Raw genomic sequence first — 22247 nt, forward strand, 5'->3', positions numbered from 1 at the left:
CAAGGCCTGGCCCACTTCATGGAGTATGGGGTTCTCCAGGAAGGCAGACAGCACACTGCTGGTGACTCTCCGGTGTAGAAGGAGTAAGTGCAGGTCCTGATGGAGGGACAGGGAGAGGACAGACTGGGACAAAGTTTCTCTTAGTATAGGAGTAAAAGTGTGAGTTATTTTATCCTTAATGTCATTTTATAAACAAGGAAACCAACATAAGACCCATTACTTACGTACTTGCCCAAGGCTCTAGAGCAAATCAGTAACGAACCTAGGAAAGAATTCAAGCTTCCCACACGTTCACTTTATAGTTCTTAATTACTGAGCAGGCAACTATAAATAACTACTTCAATGGAAGAAATCTTCAAGTTCCAAAGATACAATAAAATGAAATTAAAAATAACTCTTAATCCTCCCAAAAGAATGACACAAGAATAGAAGTTACCAATCTAGAGACCTTATCTCCTCCTTTCTGTCACAGCAGGTAACAGTCCTCCAGAACGGAGGTTCTTATTTCCAGGCACCAGCTGAATTGTCTCTCTAACAGAGTTCTCAAAACTTTTTGGTCTAAGGACTCCTTTACACTCTTAGAAATTACTGAGGATCCTAAAGAGCTTTTGTTATGTGCCGCATGTTCCTCAGCATCTAGCATTCTTGCTCCTTCACATCACGACGTGAGACACTGCACATAGGGCGCTCGTCTCAGAGACTGCTACTTCTTAGGGTGCCAATTACTATTTTCGGTACTAAGGTGGCTCTTTCCAGGTAGGCGTAGGCAGCGGACGGCTGTGGTGGACTGCACGGCTCGTCCTTTCACCCCGCCCTCTCACCAGGACGGTCTGCGCAGGCGCGCAGGGAGGGCACGGAAGTGCGGGCGGAAGTGAGCTCCAGACGCTTTAGCGGAGCCGCCTGCGGAGTAAACAAATACTGACCCGCCGTTTGTACATGGTGATCGAGGGTACAGGCCACCATGAACCGGCCCCAGGATGACTATGACCCGTACGCTCTTGAGGAGCCTAGCGACGAGGAGCCAGCTTTGAGCAGGTGGGCCCCTGCCCCGGCCCGGCCCCCGAAGCTTCGGGACGAGGCCAGGCTTTAGCTTTCTACATTCGCTGCGCCTGCCAGGCCCTGGGGGGACCCTCGGCCCAGGACCTGTGCCCCTCTTGCGCCCCGCTGTGTCCTGTGCGACGCCAAGGCGGGTTCTGGTGAGGTCGGGGAGCCCCGGGGGAGGCGGGGCCGACACCCGCGTGGGGAACAGAGATATTCTGGAGTGAGTCTTCAAAACCCTTGGGATCGAATCCTGCCTCTGCAGCTTGCTAGCAGTATGCCTGAAGGCAAGTCACTTATCCTCCTTTTGCTCATCAAAAAAGGGAAATATAATAGGGGCTCCCGGGTGGCCCAGTCAGTTAAGCCTCGGTACTCTTGATTTCCCCTCAGGTCGTAATCTCAGAGTCCTGAGATCCTTCTATGTTGGGCGCAGCGCTGGGAGTGGAGCCGGTTTAAGACTCTCTCCCTGCCCCCCATCCCCGCTCACGCCCGCTCTCTCCAAAATAGCAGAAAAAGGCAGTATAATAACTACATCTTAAATATGTTGTGAGGCTTCTGGGACTTAATGGGAAGTGACGGTCTTGAAGATGAAACTACCGTAAACAGAAATAAGGGAATATTCAGCAGGCCTTTTTTGAACCCCTGTTACATGCTTACTCTGGGCTGCGGTTTTCTACAGGCTTGCAGGATAGTAGAGGTCATCCGACACGTATCTCGGAAGATATATATCATGGAAAGAAGTATGTACCTCAGAAGAGCATTGTAGGAAACAATCACCTGAGATAGGCACAGATCAAATTCTGTGGGAATTTCCAGAAAGGAGGGATTAATCCTACCTGGGGGAAGCTTGTAGTTATTTTGGCAAGAGAGTTCCAGGCAAATTTATCCATTTTTTAAAGCTGGCAGCAGATCCTATTCATAAATTCCAGAACATTCTGTCCAACTAAGCTTTCAGTGAAACTGCCCTTCCTTCCATCGTAATGTTTCTTCCTGTTATCCTGGGGAGGGGTTGTAGGCTTGGTAGATTGGACTGCTGTGAAGATTTCTCTTGTGGGGAGTAAGGATAGATTACAAGATTGCCTGAGAAAAGGAGTTTCAATTAATGGGTCTGGTCTGTGAAAGGTGTATCAATTAGTAATTCAGTTTGATTGGAATATAGCAGTATTTCCTGGACTTGAGGTATTTAGCCATTACCGTCTCCATATTCACCCCTGTAGCTCTTTATTTAATACTTTTCCATAGGTTGGGGTGCCTGGGTGGCTCACTTGGTTAGGCATCAGGCTCTTAATTTCGGCTCAGTCACGATCTCATGGTTGGTGAGATCAAGCCCTCAGTTGGGGTCTGCCGGTGACAGCACGGAGCCTGCTTGGGCTTCTTTCTCTTTGCCCCTTTCATGCCTTTTTTCTCTCTCTCTCAAATAAACAAATACTAGATGTTTTCGGGTTAAATTTCTTTTTAAAAAATGTTTATATATTTTGAGAGAGAGAGAATGAGTGAGAGGGGCAGAGAGGCAGAGAGACAGAATCCCAAGCAGGCTCCATGATGCCAGTGCAGGGCTCCAATTTAGGGCTTGATCTCACTAACTGCGAGATCATGACCTGAGCCGAAACCAAATTGCATGCTTAACTGACTGAGCCACCCAGGCGCCCTAACTGTATATTTAAATGCATGTATTTGTGACAGTAAATTATGCTATTAGAAAAGTTAAAAAATAATACAGAGGGATTCTGTGTTTCCTCCAACCATTTTCCCCTCAATGTTAACATATTTTACAAAACTTGAATATCACAACTGGGATATCGACATTAATATGGTCAAGATATAGAACATTTCCATTACCAGAAGGATCCCTCATTGCTCACTTCGTTCCCCCTCTCCCCGGTGCAGTACTTAACTGCTGGTAACTACTGTCTATTCTCCACTTCTATAATTTTGTCCTTTTCAAGAATATTATGTAAATGGAATCCTGCAGTATGTAACCTTTTGGGATTGGTTTTTTTCATTCAGCATAATTCCTTCAGGTTCATCCACAGTGTTGCAGGTGTCAGTAAGTCATTCCTTTTTTATTGCTGAGTACTATTTCACATTTGTTTTAACCATTCCCTTATTTAAAATTTTTAAAAATATTTTTTAAATTTTAGGGCAGAGTGGGGGGAGGGGCAGAGAGAAAGAGAGAGAGAATGAATCATAAGCAGACTCCATACTCAGTGCAGATCCCACGCAGGGCTCTATCTCGTGACCCTGGGATCATGACCTGAGCCGAAATCAAGAGTCTGTTGCTCAGCTCACTGAGCTACCCCGGCGCCCCTTAACCATTCCCTTATTGAAGGATGTCTAATTGTTTCTAGTTTTGACTCTTGTGAATAAAGCGTTTATAAACACTCATGTAGAGGTTTTTGTGTGAATATCAGTTTTTAGTTTTCTGGGATAAATGCCCAGGAGGGTGATTGCTGGATTGTATGGTCGTTGCATGGTTAGTTTTATTAGAAACTGTCAAACTGCTTTCTATAGAAGCTATATCATTTGCCATTCCCACCAGCAATGGCTTCAAAGTTATTTAGTGGTCTGTCTATCCTGGTACTCCTGAGATAATCTACATTCCACACTTTGGAAACACTTGAATATAGGATAGATCAGAGTTTCTCATCTTTGGTAGCGTTGACATCTTGGATTGGATAATTCTCTGTTGAGGAGCTTGTTCTGTGCATTATAGGATGTTTAGCAGCATCCCTGACCTCTACCCACTAGAAGCCAGTAGCCCCTCCTCCACCCCCTGCCCCAAGTAGTGGTAATCAAAAATGTCTCTAGCTATGCCATAGATTCCCTGGAGGACAAAATGCTCCCCATTGGAGACCTCTGGTGTAGTTCACGGGTGAGAGGTAATGTTGAAAAGATAAGTTGAAACCAAATGGGGAAGGCTTTTTTGAATGCTGTGTTCAGAGGCTTGGCTATGAATGATTTCTTTGGGAATTGGCTTTGGGTATGATGAGAGTTCTTTAGGAATAACATTCTGGCAGCAGGATTAAGGCTGGATGGAAATGGAAGAGTTTGGAGGTCTGGAGATCCTTAGGATAAGGTGGAACAGACAGAGTTAAAAGAGAACCCAAACAAATATTGTGGTGCTGGAGAAAGGCAGCAGGCTGGTCAGGATGCGGAATGTTAGGTGGGGAATTCTCTTGAGAGTAGAATCCGGCTAAGGCCTCTATCACTAGCAACCTTGATTGGTGTGAATTGCATTTTTTTTTTTAAATGTTTTTTTTATTTATTTCTAGGAGAGAGAGAGACAGCGTGAACAGGGGAGGGTCAGAGAGAGAGGGAGTCACAGACTGAAACAGGCTCCAGGCTCCGAGCTGGCAGTCAGCACAGAGCCCGACGCGGGGCTTGAACCCACGAACCGCAAGATCATGACCTAAGTGAAAGTCGGACGCTTAACCGACTAAGCCACCCAGGCGCCCCTGAATTGCATTTTTCTGACTTACCTTCAGCTCGGCTCAAAGGCATTGTTCTAGAAGAAGAAAATAGAGAAACAAAAACCGGGGGTAGTCTGTAACTGTTCATCAGACCACAAGTCATTGAACATTATTTATGAATTGGTGATTATATTAGAAATATCTTAGGCATTTCACTCATTTTGATCACATTTTGTTCTTTCTGATATCTAGTTTAATTCTGTCATACTGTTATCTATTTATTTATTATTATTATTTTTAATGTTTATTTCGAGAGAGAGGGAGAAAGACAGTGAGTGGGGGAGGGGCAGATAGGGAGACACAGAATTCGAAGCAGGCTCCAGGCTCTGATCTGTCAGCATAGAGCTCAAACTCACGAAGTATGAGATCATGACTTGAGCTGAAGTCGGGCACTCAACCGACTGGGCCACCCAGTTGCCCCTGTCATGCTGTTGTTTATCAAAAACATTTTTTTAAAGTTTATTTCGAGAGAGAGTGGTGGATGGGCAGAGAGTCCACAGGAGACTCTGCACTGAGTGCAGAGCTCAAAGTCCCAAATTGTGAGATCGTGACCTGAGCTGAAATCAAGAGTTGGATGCTTAATGACTGAGGCACTCAGGTGCCCTCCTGTCATATTGTTATTGATGGGGACAGGTGCAAAAGGCCGAGTAAATTGGCAGTAATTGCTCAGGAGAATTTATAATATAACTTTCTCTTAATAGTTCTCTGTAGCTTTGTAACTTTTAAACTGTAATATCTAATTACTATCTGTTAACATTTTGTGTAGGTATATTGGCTATATATTAGTTACATATACTAAGTTTTATTTAAGTACTCAGAGTTTTTTTTTTTTTTTAATGTTTATTTATTTCTAGGAGACAGAGAGAGAGACAGCGTGAGCCGGGGAGGGTCAGAGAGAGAGGGAGTCACAGACTGAAACAGGCTCCAGGCTCTGAGCTGGCAGTCCGCACAGAGCCCGATGCGGGGCTCGAACCCACGAACCGTGAGATCATGACCTAAGCGAAAGTCGGATGCTTAACCGACTAAGCCACCCAGGCGCCCCTTAAGTACTCAGAGTTTTAAAAAAACTCCTAGTTCTGTGGAGTAAACTTTTCATTGCTAATGGAATTATGAATTGGTGCAAAACTTTTGGAATAACAGTGAAACAGTGTGATGATTCAAGAAGCCAGAAAGATGCTTGTATGTCTCATTCTAGACATTATCCTAAGTAAATCAACAGAAAATTACATGTACTCTACAGAGATATTCATTGTAACATAATAGCAAAGAGTTAGAAATAAATGTACAGCATCTATAAGAGGAAATGTTATGCAGACATTAAAAGTGTATTTGGAAATATGCAGAAAGGGTTGATCTTTAAATGAGAATAGCTATATGTAATATGACAGATAAATGCAACCTTGTAAATCTTAAAGTTGTTGGGCAATGAGATGATGGGAGTTATAAGTTATTACAGTTCTTTAGTGTTCATATGCCTTGTGATTTAAATGTATACTAGTTCTGAAGATGAAGTGGATGTGCTTCTACATGGAACTCCTGACCAAAAATGAAAACTCATCAGAGAATGTCTTACTGGAGAAAATGAATCATCTAGTGAAGATGAATTTGAAAAAGAAATGGAAGCCGAATTAAATTCCACCATAAAAACAATGGAGGACAAGTTATCCTCTCTGGAAACAGGTAAACTTTTAGATTTTCATTTTTTTCTTTTCTTTTTTTTTTTCCCTTAATGTTTATTCACTCTTGAGAGACAGAGCATGAGCGGGAGAGGGGCAGAGAGAGTGGGAGACACAGAACCTGAAGTAGGCTCCAGGCTCTGAGCTGTCAGCACAGAACCTGATGCAGGGCTTCAGCTCACAAACCGTGAGATCATGACCTGAGCTGAAGTCAGATGCTTAACCGACTAAGCCATCCAGGCGCCCCTCATATAGATATTTTTCTAAGCTTTACAAGGGCAGGAATCTTCTTTGTGCCCTGTTGTGTCCCCAGCATTGAGTAGGCGCTCATTAAATATTTACTGAGTGAATGAATAAATATTTGGCAACCTGAGCATAGTTTTTTTGATGACTAATGAAGAATTTTCCGGTGTTGTTGAAATGACACTATTTAGTATTGTTTAAATGTGATTTCCTTTTGTAATTTTTTTTGGGGGGTTTATTTATGGGGTGCTTGGGCGGTTCAGTTGGTTGAATGTTCTGATTCCATTTTGGTTCAGATCATGATCTCATGGTTCGTGACATCGAGCCCCAAGTCTGGCTCTGCGCTGAGAGCTTGGAACCTACTTGTGATTCTCCTCCCTCACTTTCTATGTCCCACTCCCTCGTGTGCACTCACTCACTCTCTCCTCTCTCTCTCTCTCAAAATAAATAAGACCTGAGCCTAAATCAAGAGTCAGACGCTTAACTGACTGAACCACTCAGAACTCCCTCCTTTTGTAATTTTTACCTCAGGATAAAAAAGAAAAAAAGAAAAAGACACACAAGCTTAGAGAGGTATTTTTAGAGTTACATAGCACTGATGAGGGCACACTGAATATGTCACCACAAATTGTGTCATTGTAGTAGTGAAACATTCTTCATTTTGATATTTTGTCTTTATGTGAAGTGTACTTGATGCAAAAACCGATTGGTGCCTTAGCTTTGGTTTCCATGCCAATATGCTATGTCTTAACTGCTAGGAACTGAAAGCATATATAAAAATAATAAAAGCAAAAAAAGCATATGTTAATTAAGGGGAAGAATTCAGGACACAAGCATATGACATGAATATAGCATGAGCCCTGGCACTAGGCACAAGTGAGGAGAGGAAGAATGTGTTCTTGAATCATTCCCCCTGCCTCTCTTTAGGGCTGTTACCCTCTTTCCCCGGAGGTCCCTTATAACAAGATGTTTAGACCCTGTTCTTCCCAGTGTACTGCATGGCTGAAAGGTAGAGACATATATGGTGGCAATCTGGAAATAGAGTCTTTGATGGAATTAGATTTGTGGGAAGGGCTGGAGGATAATTTTCTCATGATTTGGAATACTTAATTTCTTTTTTTAAAAAAATTTTTTTTTAAATATTTTTATCTATTTCTAGGAGAGAGAGAGACAGTGTGAGCAGGGGAGGGTCAGAGAGAGAGGGAGTCACAGACTGAAACAGGCTCCAGGCTCTGAGCTGGCAGTCAGCACAGAGCCCGACGCGGGGCTTGAACCCACGAACCGCGAGATCATGACCTAAGCGAAAGTCAGACGCTTAACTGACTAAGCCACCCAGGTGCCCCTTAATCAATTTCTTAATTAACAATTACAGTTCTCTGTAATTGCACAGGGCACAGACATTCAGTAAGTCATTGATGTGAAAGTATTTTTCCATCCAGATGAGATTGGGAATGAGCTGATAGTACTTTGAGGTGATAAAAGAATATACTGAGTTTTTTTTTCTTGTCAGTAACGTATGGGTTAGTGCGTAAACTTCCCTTATGTAATTAGGGTCTTCTTCGGGAACTGGAAAAGTTGGAACAGCTGTGACCAAGTACTACGATGATATATATTTTGATTCTGATTCTGAGGATGAAGACAAAACAGGTAAGTAGCATGTTTACTAGACTTAGTAACATTTCATGGAAGAAACGTTTACCTAACAATTATTGGATATTAGGATTTCCCTCCGAGTTTTATCTTCTGAAAAATGGTAGGCCATTGATGTGAAAACAAAAGCAGGAATGATGAATAAGGACAGATGGGAATGCACATACGAGGCCATGGGGCCAGCGAGGGTGCCGCATGGGCATGCCCAGGGAGAGGGACAGCGTGTCCCGACTCAGCCCCTGCTTCCTCAGGGCTCTTGGCCCCACGCTTCCTTAAGGTTCCTTAGTGTAGCAGCATTTGCTTTCACACCTGCAAATAGTTTCTATATTTTTACAGGAAATTTAGAAACTTATACTTTATATTTTGCAGAATTTTTTCTAACTGGTTGCTTTTTTATCAGCCTCTGTACTTTAGAGGCTTTAAAATCTGAGCAAAGGTGAATATAAGAATTACAGCTAATTTAATTATAAATTATATCAGTAGTTACACTGGAATACACAGACAACATTTCTATGGTAAAGAAACAATTTTATATATTTATGTATTATTACCTAAGTATTAACCTAAGTACATTTTAAAAGTCTAGTGTATATGGATGATGGTAGTGTTTTTTCATTCATTCTTAAAATATTTTTATTCTGATTTCACTAGCATTTTATATATAGGAACTTTTTGAGAATTTATACATCAAAAAGTTTCTAATCTTGGCTCCCTTTGAGGGACCTTTCTGAGGCTCTGAATTCTCTTTATTTTAATTCAGTTCTTGAGATAACAGTTTTTCTTTCTTTTTTTTTTCAGTAAATATTCTTTTTTTANAATTGAGATAACAGTTTTTAGTGAAGAAACAATTTTTGCCTCCTCTGTCACCTTCATTTTAATGCCATGGTTTTTTTTTTTTTTTTTAAGTTTATTTATTTATTTTGATGCTCACACAGGGTAGGTGCAGAGGGGAAGGGAGGGAGAGAATTCCAATCTGACCTGGTACTTGAACCCACAAATGGTAAGATCATGACCTCTGCTGAAATCAAGAGCTGGATGCTTAGTTGACTGAGCGACCCAAATGCCCTGATGCCTTGTTAATTGGATAAGAACATTATTTGGAGGAATAGTTAAAAATTTTTTTTTAGGGAAATAGAAAAAAGTAGCTGAGGATTGTACATTCTGTATTAGAAAGGTGTGTACTTTAGGCATGATACCTAGCCATATCCTTAACATTTTCAAAATTAGCACAGGTGACCAAGAAGAAAAAGAAGAAACGACACAGGATTCCAACAAATGGTGAATTACTATACGATCCTGAGAAAGATAACAGAGATCAGGCCTGGGTTGATGCACAGAGAAGAGGGTAAGAACTTAACTTTAATATTTAATATTTAGAATCTTTAGAGAAAAATGGTTTAAAGATGATTTTTACAACGTTCACATTTTGAATGTACGTGTATATGTTCATATGGACATATGTTAAACATTTTGAGGAAAAAACCGCTGAATTGTTTACTTTGAAAATTACCAGAAAATTTCATTCAGGTGATTTATTTTTAAATCTTGTGTTTATTTTTGAGAGAGAGAGAGTGTGTGTGTGTGTGTGCGCGCGCTCACACATGTGCACATGGGGGAGGGATCAGAGGATCTGAAGTGGGCTCTGTGGCTGACAGCAGAGAGCCTGATACAGGGCTCGAACTCAAAAATTATGAGATCATGACCTGAGCTGAAGTTGGACACTTAACCAACTAAGCCAACTTGGTGCCCCTAATGAATATATATATACATTTTTTTAATGTTTATTTATTTTTGAGAGAGAATCTGAAACAGGCTCTGCATTGTCAGCGCAAAGCTTGATGTGGGGCTTGAACTCACGAACTGTGAGATTATGACCTGAGCCGAAGTTGGATGTTCAACCGACTGAGCCACCCAGGCGCCCCTGCCCCATGAATAGTTTTTGATTATCCCCAGTGTAAAATGAACATTTTAAGTGCTACAGATAGTTAAGGAAATTACAGTGCAGCTCTTGATTCTGGTAACAGAATTTGTCAGTGAGGTAAGATGGAATGTATCTCCATTGTTATCTAATCTTTAAAAAACAATTTTTAAAAAATAAACTCTACCCCCAATTGGGCTTGAACTCAGGACCCTGAGATCAAGAGTTGCATGTTCTGCTGTCCGAGCCAGCCAGGCACCCCTTTTGTTGTATAATCTTGAGAAGAAATAACATTTTATTGACTTAATCACATTCCTCCATCAAGCAGTGGCCTTTTAAGACCACAGAACCAACTTAAAATAATGAACTCACTACATTTTAAGTATCATATGGGCAGTGATGATGCCTGTCAGTTCACTGCTATATCCCAAGCATCTTGCACTTTGTAAAATGGGCTATCATTAAGTAGCTATTGAATGAATAAATTACTTTCATGGGTTTGGGTTTTGAAATCTGTTAAGCATTGGAAGCATTTAACAACAGTTTTAAAATATGTACTACATGTTTTCAGTATTTTTCCCCAGAGACATTTAAAGGATTTAGAAAGTAATGCCACATGATTTACCTTTTGTTGTGCAGGTTTTAGGAGTTTACCATAAGTCCCTTTTAAGAATATATACTTTCATACTTTAGTACTTTCATAAGTAGATTCTTACTATATTTTTGCAGTCAGTGAATATTTATTGAACACTTACATACCAAACTCTGTTCTGTATTCTTGAAATACAAGGAACAAAACAGACCAAAATCCTTAGGCACTTAGAGCTTACATACTTGTTTTTCAAATTAATGGACTATTCTTTTAGAAGAATTTTAGATTTACAGAAATTGAGCTAATAATACAGAGTTCTCATGTACCCTACCACAACACCCACCCCCCCACAGTTTCACTTGTTGTTAACGTGTTATGTTAATATGGCACATGTGTCACAATTAATGAACTAGTATTTATACATTATTATAAACTAAGGTCCACATTTTATTCACATTTCCTTACTTTTTACCTACTGTCCATTTTCCGTTCCAAGATACCATCCAGGATACCATGTTACTTTTAATTGTCATATCTCTTTAGGGTCTTCTTGGCTCTGACAGTTTTTAGACTTTCCTTGGTTTTGATGACCTTAACATTTTTCAGGAGTAGTGGTCAGATATGTTACAGGAAACCCCTCTATTGGAATTTGTCTGATGTTTTTCTAATGATTAGACTGGGATTATGAGTTTTGGGGAGGAAGACCACAGAGAGAAAGTGTAGTTTTCACCATTTTGTAATCAAGGGCATGTAGTGTCGTTGTGATTTATGATTGTTAATACTGATCTTGATCGCCATGGTGTGGAAGTGTTTGTCAGTTTTCTCTGCTGTAAAGTTACCCTCTACCCCTCCTTTCCATATTGTACTCTTTGGAAGGAAGTCACTATGTGCAGCCCAAACTTGTGGAGTAGGGGGTTATGCTCCACTTCTTGAGGAAAGAGTATCTTTATTAATTATTCTTCTGTATGGGATATTTGTCTGTTCTTCATTCATTCATTCATTCATTCATTTGGTCATTTATATCAGAGTGGCCTCAGGCTATTTACTTATACTTCAGGTTATAATCCAGTACTACATTATTTTGTTGTTCTAATTGTTTCAGCTTTGCCCATTGGAAGCTCTTTGACTTGACTTCTGTGCCCCCTTGAATCCTACCTCATTGTTCATTTTGAGCACTTCTTTACTTTCTGGCACCATAAGATGCTCCAGGTTCATCTTGTAGGCCTCATTCCTAGAATCAGTTAATTCTCTTAGGAGTACTTGTTTCTTTTATTGGAGAGTGGCATTAGAAATCAAGATCTTGGGGGTGCCTGGCTGGCTCAGTTCCATAGAGCATGTGACTCTTAATCTTGGGGTTGTGAGCCCCACATTAGGAGTGGAGACTCTTTTTTTTTTTTTTTTACTGTTTTATTATTAAAAAATTTTTTTTTAATGTTTTATTTCTGAGAGAGAGAGAGATAGAGATAGCGTGAGCAGGGGAGGGTCAGAGAGAGGGAGACACAGAACCTGAAACAGTCTCCAGGCTCTGAGCTAGCTGTCAGCACAGAGCCCGATGCGGGGCTTGAGCCCATGAACCGTGAGATCATGACCTGAGCCGAAGTTGGACTCTTAACCGACTGAGCCACCCAGGCGCCCCAGGAGTGGAGCCTCCTTAAAAGAAAAAAGAAAAAGACCTCAAGATCTGGCTTTAATGTGCACCCCCCTCCCCTTTCTTTTTCTGTTCTAGCTACCATGGTTTTGGAATACAGAGGCCACACCAACAACAACAGCCTGTTCCAAATAGTGATGCTGTCTTGAATTGCCCTGCCTGCATGACCACACTATGTCTTGATTGCCAAAGGTAACGGGTAAAGGGTAACAACACACACACACCCACACATGCACACGATGAAAAACAACTTGGTGGTCTTTTGTTTAAATCAGAAATAGACTTTTGAAGTATATACTTAGGAATTCTAATAAAGTTCTGTCCTTTTATATCCTTGCTGCTATATGACTAATCTTCATACAAATACTTTTGGTTATATGTAGTTCTAAGTAGTTTTTTAATAAAACACTTAACCATTATTGACACGGATTCGTGAAACTGCATATATGTTGTGGAATGACATAATCTCTCAAATACACTTTTTAAAAATGTTTTACTTATTTTTGAGAGAGAGAGAGAGAGAGAGAACGAGAACGAACGGGGATGGGCAGATAGAGAGGGGGACAGAGGATCTGAAGGGGGCTCTGCACTGAGAGTAGTGAGCCCGAGGGAGGGCTCCAATTCACAAACTGTGAGATCATGTACTAACCTGAAGTCGGATGCTCAACTGACTGAGACACCCAGGTGCCCCTCAAATACACTATTTTTAAAAACATTATATAAAGTACATATAACATAAAATGTCCTATTTTAACCACTAACATTTTTTAAATTAAAGAGTCCATTATTTGTATAGTCTATTTTTTGTCAACTAGACCATTTAAAAATTTAATACCTTTTGTATGTGTGTATGTTGAGAACTTTTAAGATCTACTCTCTGAGCAACTTTCAAGTACGTAGTACAATATTGTTAACTATTTAAACAATATTACAACCCCATACCTTCTTCATCTTATAACTGGAAGTTTGTACCATTTGACTCTCTTCCCCTTCCCCCACCTTCCCCCACCTACCACAAATCTACTCTCTTTGTTTGGGAGTTCAGTTTTTTTTTTATTTTTATTTTTATTTTTATTTTTTCTTTTCTTTTTTTTTTTTTAAAAATGTTTTATTTATTTCTAGGAGAGAGAGAGAGAGACAGTGTGAGCAGGGGAGGGTCAGAGAGAGAGGGAGTCACAGACTGAAACAGGCTCCAGGCGCTGAGCTGGCAGTCAGCACAGAGCCCGACGCGGGGCTCGAACCCACGAACCGCGAGATCATGACCTAAGCGAAAGTCGGACGCTTAACCGACTAAGCCACCCAGGCGCCCCTCAGTTTTTTTTTTTTTTAGATTCCACATACAAGTGAGATCATTCAGTAGTTTTCTATTTCTGTCTCACTTATGTAGTGTAATGCTCTCACGGTTCATCCATGTTTTCACAAATGGCAGGATCTTCTTCCTTCCTTCTCCTCTTCTTCCTCCTCCTCCTCCTCTTCCTCCTCCTCCTCCTCTTCCATTTTATCTGTACACCATGTTTTCTTTAGAGCATGGACACTCAGCTTGTTTCCTTGTCTTGGTTATTAAGAATTGTGTTGCAGTGGGTTTTAGAGAGAAGACCACAGAGCTAAAGTGTTGTTTTCATTACATTGTATCAAGGGCCCAAACTATTAGCCAAAGATCAACATATTTATGACCTTTATCCCCTGATTTATAACCAACATAATGTTGACCTTTATAACCTGGCTGAGGTAGGGGTACAAATAATCTCTTTGAGATAGTGATGTCACTTTGTGGGATTGCTGGATCCTATGGTAGTTATATTTTTAGTATTTTGAGAAGTCCCCATATTGTTTTCATAGTGGCTGTACCGATTTAAATTCCCACCAGTAGTGCACAAGGTTTCACGTTTGTTATCTCTTCTCTTTTTGATAATAGCCATTCTAACAGATGTGCAGGAATGCCTCACTGTCGTTTTGATTTGCATTTCCCTGATGATTAAGAAGGATGTTGAACACCTTTTCATGTACCTGTTGGTCATTTGTTTTTCTTTTTTTGGAAAAATGTTCAGGTCTTTTGCCCATTTTCTAAATGGATTTTTTTTTTCTGCTAATGAGTTGTAGGAGTTCCTTGAATATTAACCTATTAACCCCTTATCAGATACAGGATTTGCAAATATTTTCTCCCATTCCATAGATTGCCTTTTCCTTTTGTTGATTGTTTCTTTGATGTGCTGAAGCTTTTTAGTTTGATGAGTCCCACTTACATTAGTTTTTTAACTTAAAAAAAAAAAGGTTAATTTATTTTGAGACTATGAGTGGGGGAGGGGAGAGAGAGAGGAAGACAGAGAATCCCAAGCAGGCTATTTGAAATGCATTTTTGTGAATGGAGTAAGACAGGGTCCAGTTTCATTATTTTGCATGTGACTATCGAATTTTTCCAAAACCTTTGACTGAAGGTATTATCTTTCCGGCACTGAATATTTTGGGCTCCCTTGTCAAATATTACATGACCGTGTATGCATGAATTTACTTCTGGGTTCTCTGTTCTGTTCCATTGGTCTTTGAGTCTGTTTTTATGCCAGTCTCATATTACTTTGATTATCATAGCTTTGTTGTCTTTTAAATGTGTTTTGTTAATTTTTTAATGTTTATTTTTGAGAGACAGAGAGAGACAGAGTGTGAGTAGAGGAGGGGCACAGAGACAGGGAGACCTAGAATCCAAAGCCAGGCTCCAGGCCTGAGCTGTTAGCATAGAGCCTGATGCAGGGCTCGAACTCATGATCTGTGAGGTCATGACCTAAGCTGAGATCAGACGCTTAATCGCTTAACCGACTGAGCCACCTAGGCTACCCTGATTGTCAAAGCTCTGTAGTACAGTTTGAAATGAGGAAGTATGGTACTTCCAGCTTTGTTGTTCTTTCTCAAGGTTGCTTTGTCTATTGAGGTCTTTTGTGATTCCACACAAATTTGAGGTTTTTTTCTATTTGAGATTGCATTGACTGTAGAAGGCTTTGAGTAGAATGGACATTTTAACAATAGTAATTTTTTTTTAATTTTTGAGAGACAGAGACAGAGTGTGAGTGGGGGAGGAGCAGAGAGAGAGGGAGATACAGAATCCTATGCAGGCTCCAGGCTCTGAGCCGAGCATGGGGCTTGAACTCATGGACCTGAGCCAAAGTCAAATGCTCAACTGACTGAGCCACCCAGTGACCCAGTAATGTTTTAAAAATTAAAAAAAAAATTTTTTATGTTTATTTTTGAGAGAGAGAGAGAGAGGAAACACAACTGGGGAAGTGGAGGGTGGGGAGTGGGGAGAGAATCCAAAGCAGACTATGCACTGACAGCAGAGAGCCTGATATGGGACTCGAACTCATGAACTATGAGATCATGACCTGAGCTGAAGTCTGACACTTAAATGACTGAGCTACCCAGGCGGCCCAACGATAGTAATTCTTTGGATGCATGCACATGGGATATCTTTCCATTTATGTGTATTTTCTTCATCTTCTTTTATGAATGTCTTACAGTTTTTACTGTATAAATCTCTCATCTCCTTGGTTAAATTTATTCCCGGGTGTTTTATTATTTTGGATGCCATCAAGAATGGGATTGCTTTCGGGGCGCCTGGGTGGCTTAGTCGGTTAAGCGTCCGACTTTCGCTTAGGTCATGATCTCGCGGTTCGTGGGTTCAAGCCCCGCGTCGGGCTCTGTGCTGACTGCCAGCTCAGAGCCTGGAGCCTGTTTCAGAGTCTGTGACCCCCTCTGTCTCTGACCTTCCCCTGCTCACGCTGTCTCTCTCTCCTAGAAATAAAAAAAAAAAAAAAGAATGGGATTGTTAATTTCTTTTTCAGATAGTTTACTGCTAATGTATAAAGAGATAGCAGATTTTTATAATTTTTATTTTTAATCTTTTCTTTAATGTTTATTTATTTTTGAAACGGACAGAGACAGAGCATGAGCAGGGGACGGGCGGAGACAGAGGGAGACATAATCTGAAGCAGGCTCCAGACATGGGGCTCGAACTCACAGACCATGAGATCATGACCTGAGCTGAAGTAGGATGCTTAACTGACTGAGCCACCCAGGCACCCTTTCTCTCCCGCTTTAAAATATATTTTTTTTAAGTTTATTTATTTCTCTAGAGAGAGTCTGTGAGGGAGGGGCAGAGAGAGATGGGGGGGAGATAGAGAATCCCAAACCCGTGAGATCATGACCTAAGCCGAAATCAAGATTTGGATGCTTAGCCATTCCAGCACCACTGTAATTGGTTTTGTATCCTGAAACTTTACTGAATTTTATAGTTATTTTAACATATTTTTGGTGGAGTCTTTAAAATTTTATGTGTAGATTATGTCATCTGCAAACTGCAACAATTTTAGTTCTTTCCTATTTGGATACCTTTTGTTTCTGGTTTTGCCTGATTGCTCTGCTGGGACTTACAGTGCTCTGCTGAACAGGACTGGTGAGAGCAGTACTCTTGTACCCCATTTTAGCTGTGTTAAGTGTACAACTCAGTGACAGGAACGACATTCAGAGTACTGTGCAGCTGTCCCCACGGTCCATTTCTAAAACGTTTTTGTCATTGCAAACAAAAACTCTGTACCCATTAGACAAAATTCCCCATTCTCCACCCCTTCCTGTCCCAGCCTATGGTCACTTCTATTCTGTTTTCCTTTCTGCATTAGTCATTGTTCATGTATAGAAACGAACAGATTTTCGTGTGTTGATTTTGTACCCTGCAACTTTGCTGAAGTAGTTTATTAGCTCTAATAGTTTTTTTGTGCAGTCTTCAGAATTTTCTACATACAAGATTATGTCATCTGTGAATTATTTTACTTGTTTCTTTCTGATGTGGATGCCTTTTATTTCTTTTTCTTAGCTAATTGATCTGATTAGAACTTAAGTACTGTGTTGAATAGAAATGGTGAAAGCAGATCTTTTTAGTCTTGTTCTTGATCGTAGGGGAAAAATTTTCATTTTTGAATATGACGTTAGCTGTGAAATTTTCACATATGACCTTTATTGTATAGAAGTTCCTTCTATTTTTAGTTTATTGGGTATTTTTACCATGAATTGGTGTTGAATTTCATCAAATCTTTTATTTTTATTTATTTTTTAAATGTTTATTATGTGTTTTTGAGAGGGAGAGAGAACGAGTGGGGAGGGGCAGAGAGAGGGGAAGACACAGAATCCAAGCTGTCAGCAGAGGCTGATGTGGGGCTCAAACCCCTGAACCATGAGATCATGATCCGAGCAGAAGTCAGATGCTTAACTGACTGAGCCACCCAGGTGTCCCTCGTCAAATGCTTTCTCTCCATCAAGTTAGATGATGATGTGTTTCTTTCCTTCATTCTATTAATCAAATATTCTGTTGCCTTTTTAGTTTTTAGTCCCCCCCCTTTCTTGTGGCCTTAAAAATGTCTAGCATATTAGTTGATGTTCTGAATCATGTTAACTGAAACTAAGTGATGATGTATGTGGTGGATTTGTTCTAGGAACTAATGAATAGTCAGATATAGTTTACCTTATGAGCTAGCTTGAGACTTTTGATCATGTGCAACTATTAATTTTTGTACTCTCCATATGAATTCTTAGAATTCATAAGCTTTTTATATATACATTGATACCCAGAGCATGTTTACGAGATGAAGAAAAAGTAAAATGTCTTTGTATTTAAGTTGTTTCTCTTCTAAATTAAACTGTTATTGCAGAGTTCCTATACTCAAAAGTTGTTTCATGTTCTAACAATAGAAATTGGCCTTGGTGAAAATTGTGTTCCATGTTAATACAGGATTCCCATCCAGTGGCGTATAAATGAAATTTTTGTAGTCTTACCTGGAGAAGTACCAGCTTGCACAGTCTAAATTCCTGGTGGATGGTGGTGGTGGCGATCAATATTTGGAACTAATGAAAGTATGACTTGAGTTCACTATGTTTAGCCAGATAGATACTTCTGTTGCCTGAGGTTTAAAGGAAAAAACCCAACTTATTAAGTGGGGAAAGAATTAGGAAAATATTATGTAAATGAGGAGAACAAAAGGAGCATTATCTATCCTTTAGACTGCTGGGGTAAAGCCAAGAGTGGGCATTATAAGGTCAGAAGTTCTTTATTTAAGCTTTTATGAACATATATATATTTTAATGTTTATTTTGGAGAAAGAGAGAGCACAAGTGGGGAAGGGGCAGAGAGAGAGAGAAGGAGACAGAATCTGAAGCAGGCTCCAGGTTCCAAGTGTCAGCACAGAGCCCTGTGTAGGGCTTGAACTCACGAACCATGAGATTGTGCCTTGAGCTGAAGTCAGACTCTTAACTGACTGAGCCACCCAGGTGCCCCTAGAAGCTCTTAAGCTTTTAAAACTGTAGCTTTTACTAAAATGGTGACAAGAATGGCATCCATTGTAATGAGAGGAGGACAGTCTCAGGCCATGTGAAAAGATAGTCAAAACATTAGGTCTCAAGTTTCTAATAACTTTTCTTGTTTTTCTAAGTTTGAAGAGCAAATGAAATTTTTTTGGAGATAAAAATTACTTATAAAGCAGTAGAAAAGAGGATATATTCATTCTTTATTATCTACTAACATGGTTTTTCTCTACTCCTTTTTTTTTTTAATGTTTATTTTCAGGAAGAGAGGGAGAGGGGCACAGAGAGGGGGGGAGAGAGAATCCCAAGCAGGCTCCATGCTTTCAGTGCAGAGCTCAGCGTGGGGCTTGCTTCCATGAACTGTGAGATTATGACCTGAGCCAAAATCAAGAGTCAGATGCTTAACTGACTGAGCCACCCAGGCGCCCCCGTTTTTTCCTATTCTTAAAGTAACTCTTAACATTTCTTTAAATTTTCCATTTTGTTCCCATGTTTCTACTTCGGTTGTATTTCAGTAAGTTTTTGGTTTTCTCAAATTTTAACCAAATAGGCAAGAATATACAATGTAGGAAAAGACAGACTCTTCAATAAATGATGCTAGAAAAACTGGAGAGCTACATGCAAAAGAATGAAACTGAACCACTTTCTTACACGATACACAAAAATAAACTCAAAGTGGATTTAGGATGTAAATGTGAGAGCTGAAGGCATAAAACTGCTAGAAGAAAACATAGGCAGTAGTTTGACATCGGCTGTAGCAACATTCTTCTAGAATGGTCTCTTAAGGCAAGGAAAATAAAAGCAAAAATAAACTATTGGAACTACACCAAAATAAAAACCTTTTGTGCATGAAGGAATCCATCAACAAAATGAAAAACCTACCGAATAGGAGAGGATATTTGCAAATGATCCATTTGATAAGGGATTAATATCCAAAACATGTAAAGAAATGATACAACTCAACACAAGAAAACCCAATAATCCAATTAAAAAATGGGCAGAGTACCTGACTAGAGATTTTTCCAAAGTAGACATATAGATGTCCAACAGACACATGAAAAGATGCTCAGCATCATTAATCATCATGGAAATGCCAATCAAAGCCACAGTGAGGAATCATCATACACTTGTCAGAATGGCTAGGATCAAAAAGGTAAGATATAATAAGTGTTGGTGAGGATATGGAGAAGAAGAATTCTTGTGCACTGTTGGTGGGAATGTAAATTGGTGTAGCCGCTGTAGAAAACAGTATAGAGATTCCTAAAAAAATTAAAAATACCAATAACCTGTGATCCAGTAATTCCACCACTGGGTTTTCATCCAAAGAAAATGAAAACTAATTTGAAAAGGTACATGTACTCTTGTGTGTATTGTAGTATTATTTATAATAGCCAAGATATGGAAACAACCCAAGTGTCCTGTGATTGATAAACAGACACAGACAGTATGGTAATATACACAGTGGAATATTCAGCCATCAAAAGGATGTCATTTGTGACAACATAGATGGACCCAATGGGTATTATGCTAAGAGAAATAAGTCAAGATACTGTATGATTTCACTTACATGTAAAGTCTAAAAAACAACAGTGAATAAACAGACAAAACGCAAAAACAGACCCATAATTACAGAGAACAAACTGATGGTTGCCAGAGGGGAGGGGAGTGGGGATGGCCAAAATGAAGGAAGGGGAGTGGGAGATACAGTTATAGGTATGGAGAGAATAAGTCCCGGGGATAAAAAGGCACAGCCTAGGGAATATAGTCAGTGATTATATTGTAATAGCATTGTACGGGAACATGGTAGCTACTCTCCTTGCGAGCATATATGCGTGTAAAGCTGTCAGATCACTGTGTTGTACATCTGAAACTAATATAGCATGGTATCAACTATACTTCAGTTGAAAACACTTTTTAAAAAAAATTTTTTTTAATGTTTTATTTCTAGGAGAGAGAGAGAGGGAGAGAGAGACAGCGAGAGACAGCATGAGCAGGGGAAGGTCAGAGAGAGAGGGAGACACAGACTCTGAAACAGGCTCCAGGCTCTGAGCTGGCAGTCAGCACAGAGCCCAACGCAGGGCTCGAACCCACGAACCGCGAGATCATGACCTAAGTGAAAGTCGGACGCTTAACCGACTAAGCCACCTAGGCCCCCCTGAAAACACTTTAAAAAAAAAAAAATCTAAGTGGACAACCTGTTAAAATAGGACATGAATCCAAGTTCTCCATTTCTTTTTCCTCTTAGGCATGAATCCTACAAAACTCAGTATAGAGCTATGTTTGTGATGAATTGTTCTGTCAACAAAGAGGAGGTTCTAAGATACAGAACCCCAGAGAACAGGAAGAAACGACGAGGCCGGAAGAAGATGCGGTCTAATCATGAAGATGCTGCAGAGCAGGTAGAGGCAGAAGCGGATGAAATCTATCACCCGGTCATGTGCACCGAATGTTCCACTGAAGTGGCAGTCTATGACAAGGACGAAGTCTTTCATTTTTTCAACGTTTTAGCAAGTCATTCTTAAATAGCTAAGTTGGCATTTAATTGCCCAATACAATATACAATGCAAATAGGGACACTTCTTTTCCTCCTGCTAATTCCTCTCCAGTGACATTCTGAGTGGTTATTTGAGGAAGCAGTGCTTGTCTTTTTGGTAGAGAATGGTTGTCAACCTGCATCCCTCCACCTCCTTAAGAAAATTTTTCCCCCAGTTGTGTTGGGACTGATTATTCTTTTCCTTTTTGATGGGCATTTGGAAACCGTGGGGGCTTTTTAAATATTAAAACTCTTCAGAATTAAAATGTTCTGGAGTTCTAAGTAGTCTGTTTCAGAGTGTTTTTTTTTTTTTTTTTATTTTGGATGTACCCTTGGTGTGATTAAACTAGAAACTATTTCCCTGACTTCTGTCTATTGTTCTTGCTAAAAAGTATCTTTATTTACCTTCATCCCCTAGTGTGGAGTGACATTATTTAGCAACTGTTAGAGTTCCATGGAGTTAATGTTGCCAGGTGCTTTGAATAATTAATACAGGTCTTTTCCTAAGAGGATTGTATAGTAACAGTAGTCTAAACTTAGTGAATTAACACAGTAAATAGAAATTTACAGTGAGGAAGAGCGAGCTCAACCTCCACCCTTAGACTTAAAAACCCTGTTGCTGCCTCTTATGCCCACCAATTGTTCTGTTGCCAGCAACCAAGATACTGTTTTTCTTTTTTTTTCTTTTTTGCTATAAATGTAAAAGTCATTAGTGACAGGTTGGGGGAAATTGCATTGCAGGCATCTGTGGTTTTGAAAAGAACAATTGGACTTGTTCCAAATACATGAGGAAATTCAGGGTCCTCCTGTTATTCTAATAGAGATATAGTAGAGTGGAACGAAGTCAGAAAATATGTATTTAAAAAAGTTAAAAAAAATCTTTACCCCCATTGTGGGGTTTGAACCCACCATCCCAAGATAGAGTCTCATGCTCTACCGACTGAGCCAGCCAGGTGCCCCAGGAAATACATTGTATGTATGTAAAATATTTCATTTTTAGGTAATCTCTACACCCAATATTAGGACTTGAACTCACAACCCCCCCAGATCAAGGGTCACTTGCTCTACCAACTGAGCCATCCAGGTACCTCAGGAAATACATTTTAATTCAGAATCTATCACACTGATCTTGGGCAAATC

At 40.0% G+C, this 22247-nt stretch overlaps 1 protein-coding gene across 1 annotated transcript; it reads left to right on the forward strand.

Annotated features, from left to right (window-relative positions):
• Positions 1-860: 860 nt before the first annotated feature.
• EAPP (E2F associated phosphoprotein) lies at positions 861-21389 on the forward strand. The gene is made up of 6 exons (XM_077772718.1): positions 861-1035; positions 6007-6188; positions 7979-8074; positions 9305-9422; positions 12314-12427; positions 20820-21389. The coding sequence occupies exons 2-6, from the start codon at positions 6125-6127 to the stop codon at positions 21094-21096; spliced, it is 669 nt and encodes a 222-aa protein (XP_077628844.1). The 5' UTR covers positions 861-1035; positions 6007-6124; the 3' UTR covers positions 21097-21389.
• The last annotated feature ends 858 nt before the right edge of the window (positions 21390-22247 follow it).

Source organism: Crocuta crocuta, unplaced genomic scaffold (assembly GCF_008692635.1).
Source record: "Crocuta crocuta isolate KB4526 unplaced genomic scaffold, BGI_CrCroc_1.0 scaffold116, whole genome shotgun sequence".
Taxonomy (NCBI): Eukaryota; Metazoa; Chordata; class Mammalia; order Carnivora; family Hyaenidae; genus Crocuta; species Crocuta crocuta.

Coding starts and splice junctions, on each gene's coding strand:
- EAPP (XM_077772718.1), top strand. CDS start 6,125: ATGGAAGCCGAATTAAATTCCACCATAAAAACAATGGAGGACAAGTTA. Junction 8,075..9,304: donor TGAGGATGAAGACAAAACAG/GTAAGTAGCATG, acceptor TTTCAAAATTAG/CACAGGTGACCAAGAAGAAA. Junction 12,428..20,819: donor CTATGTCTTGATTGCCAAAG/GTAACGGGTAAA, acceptor TTTTCCTCTTAG/GCATGAATCCTACAAAACTC.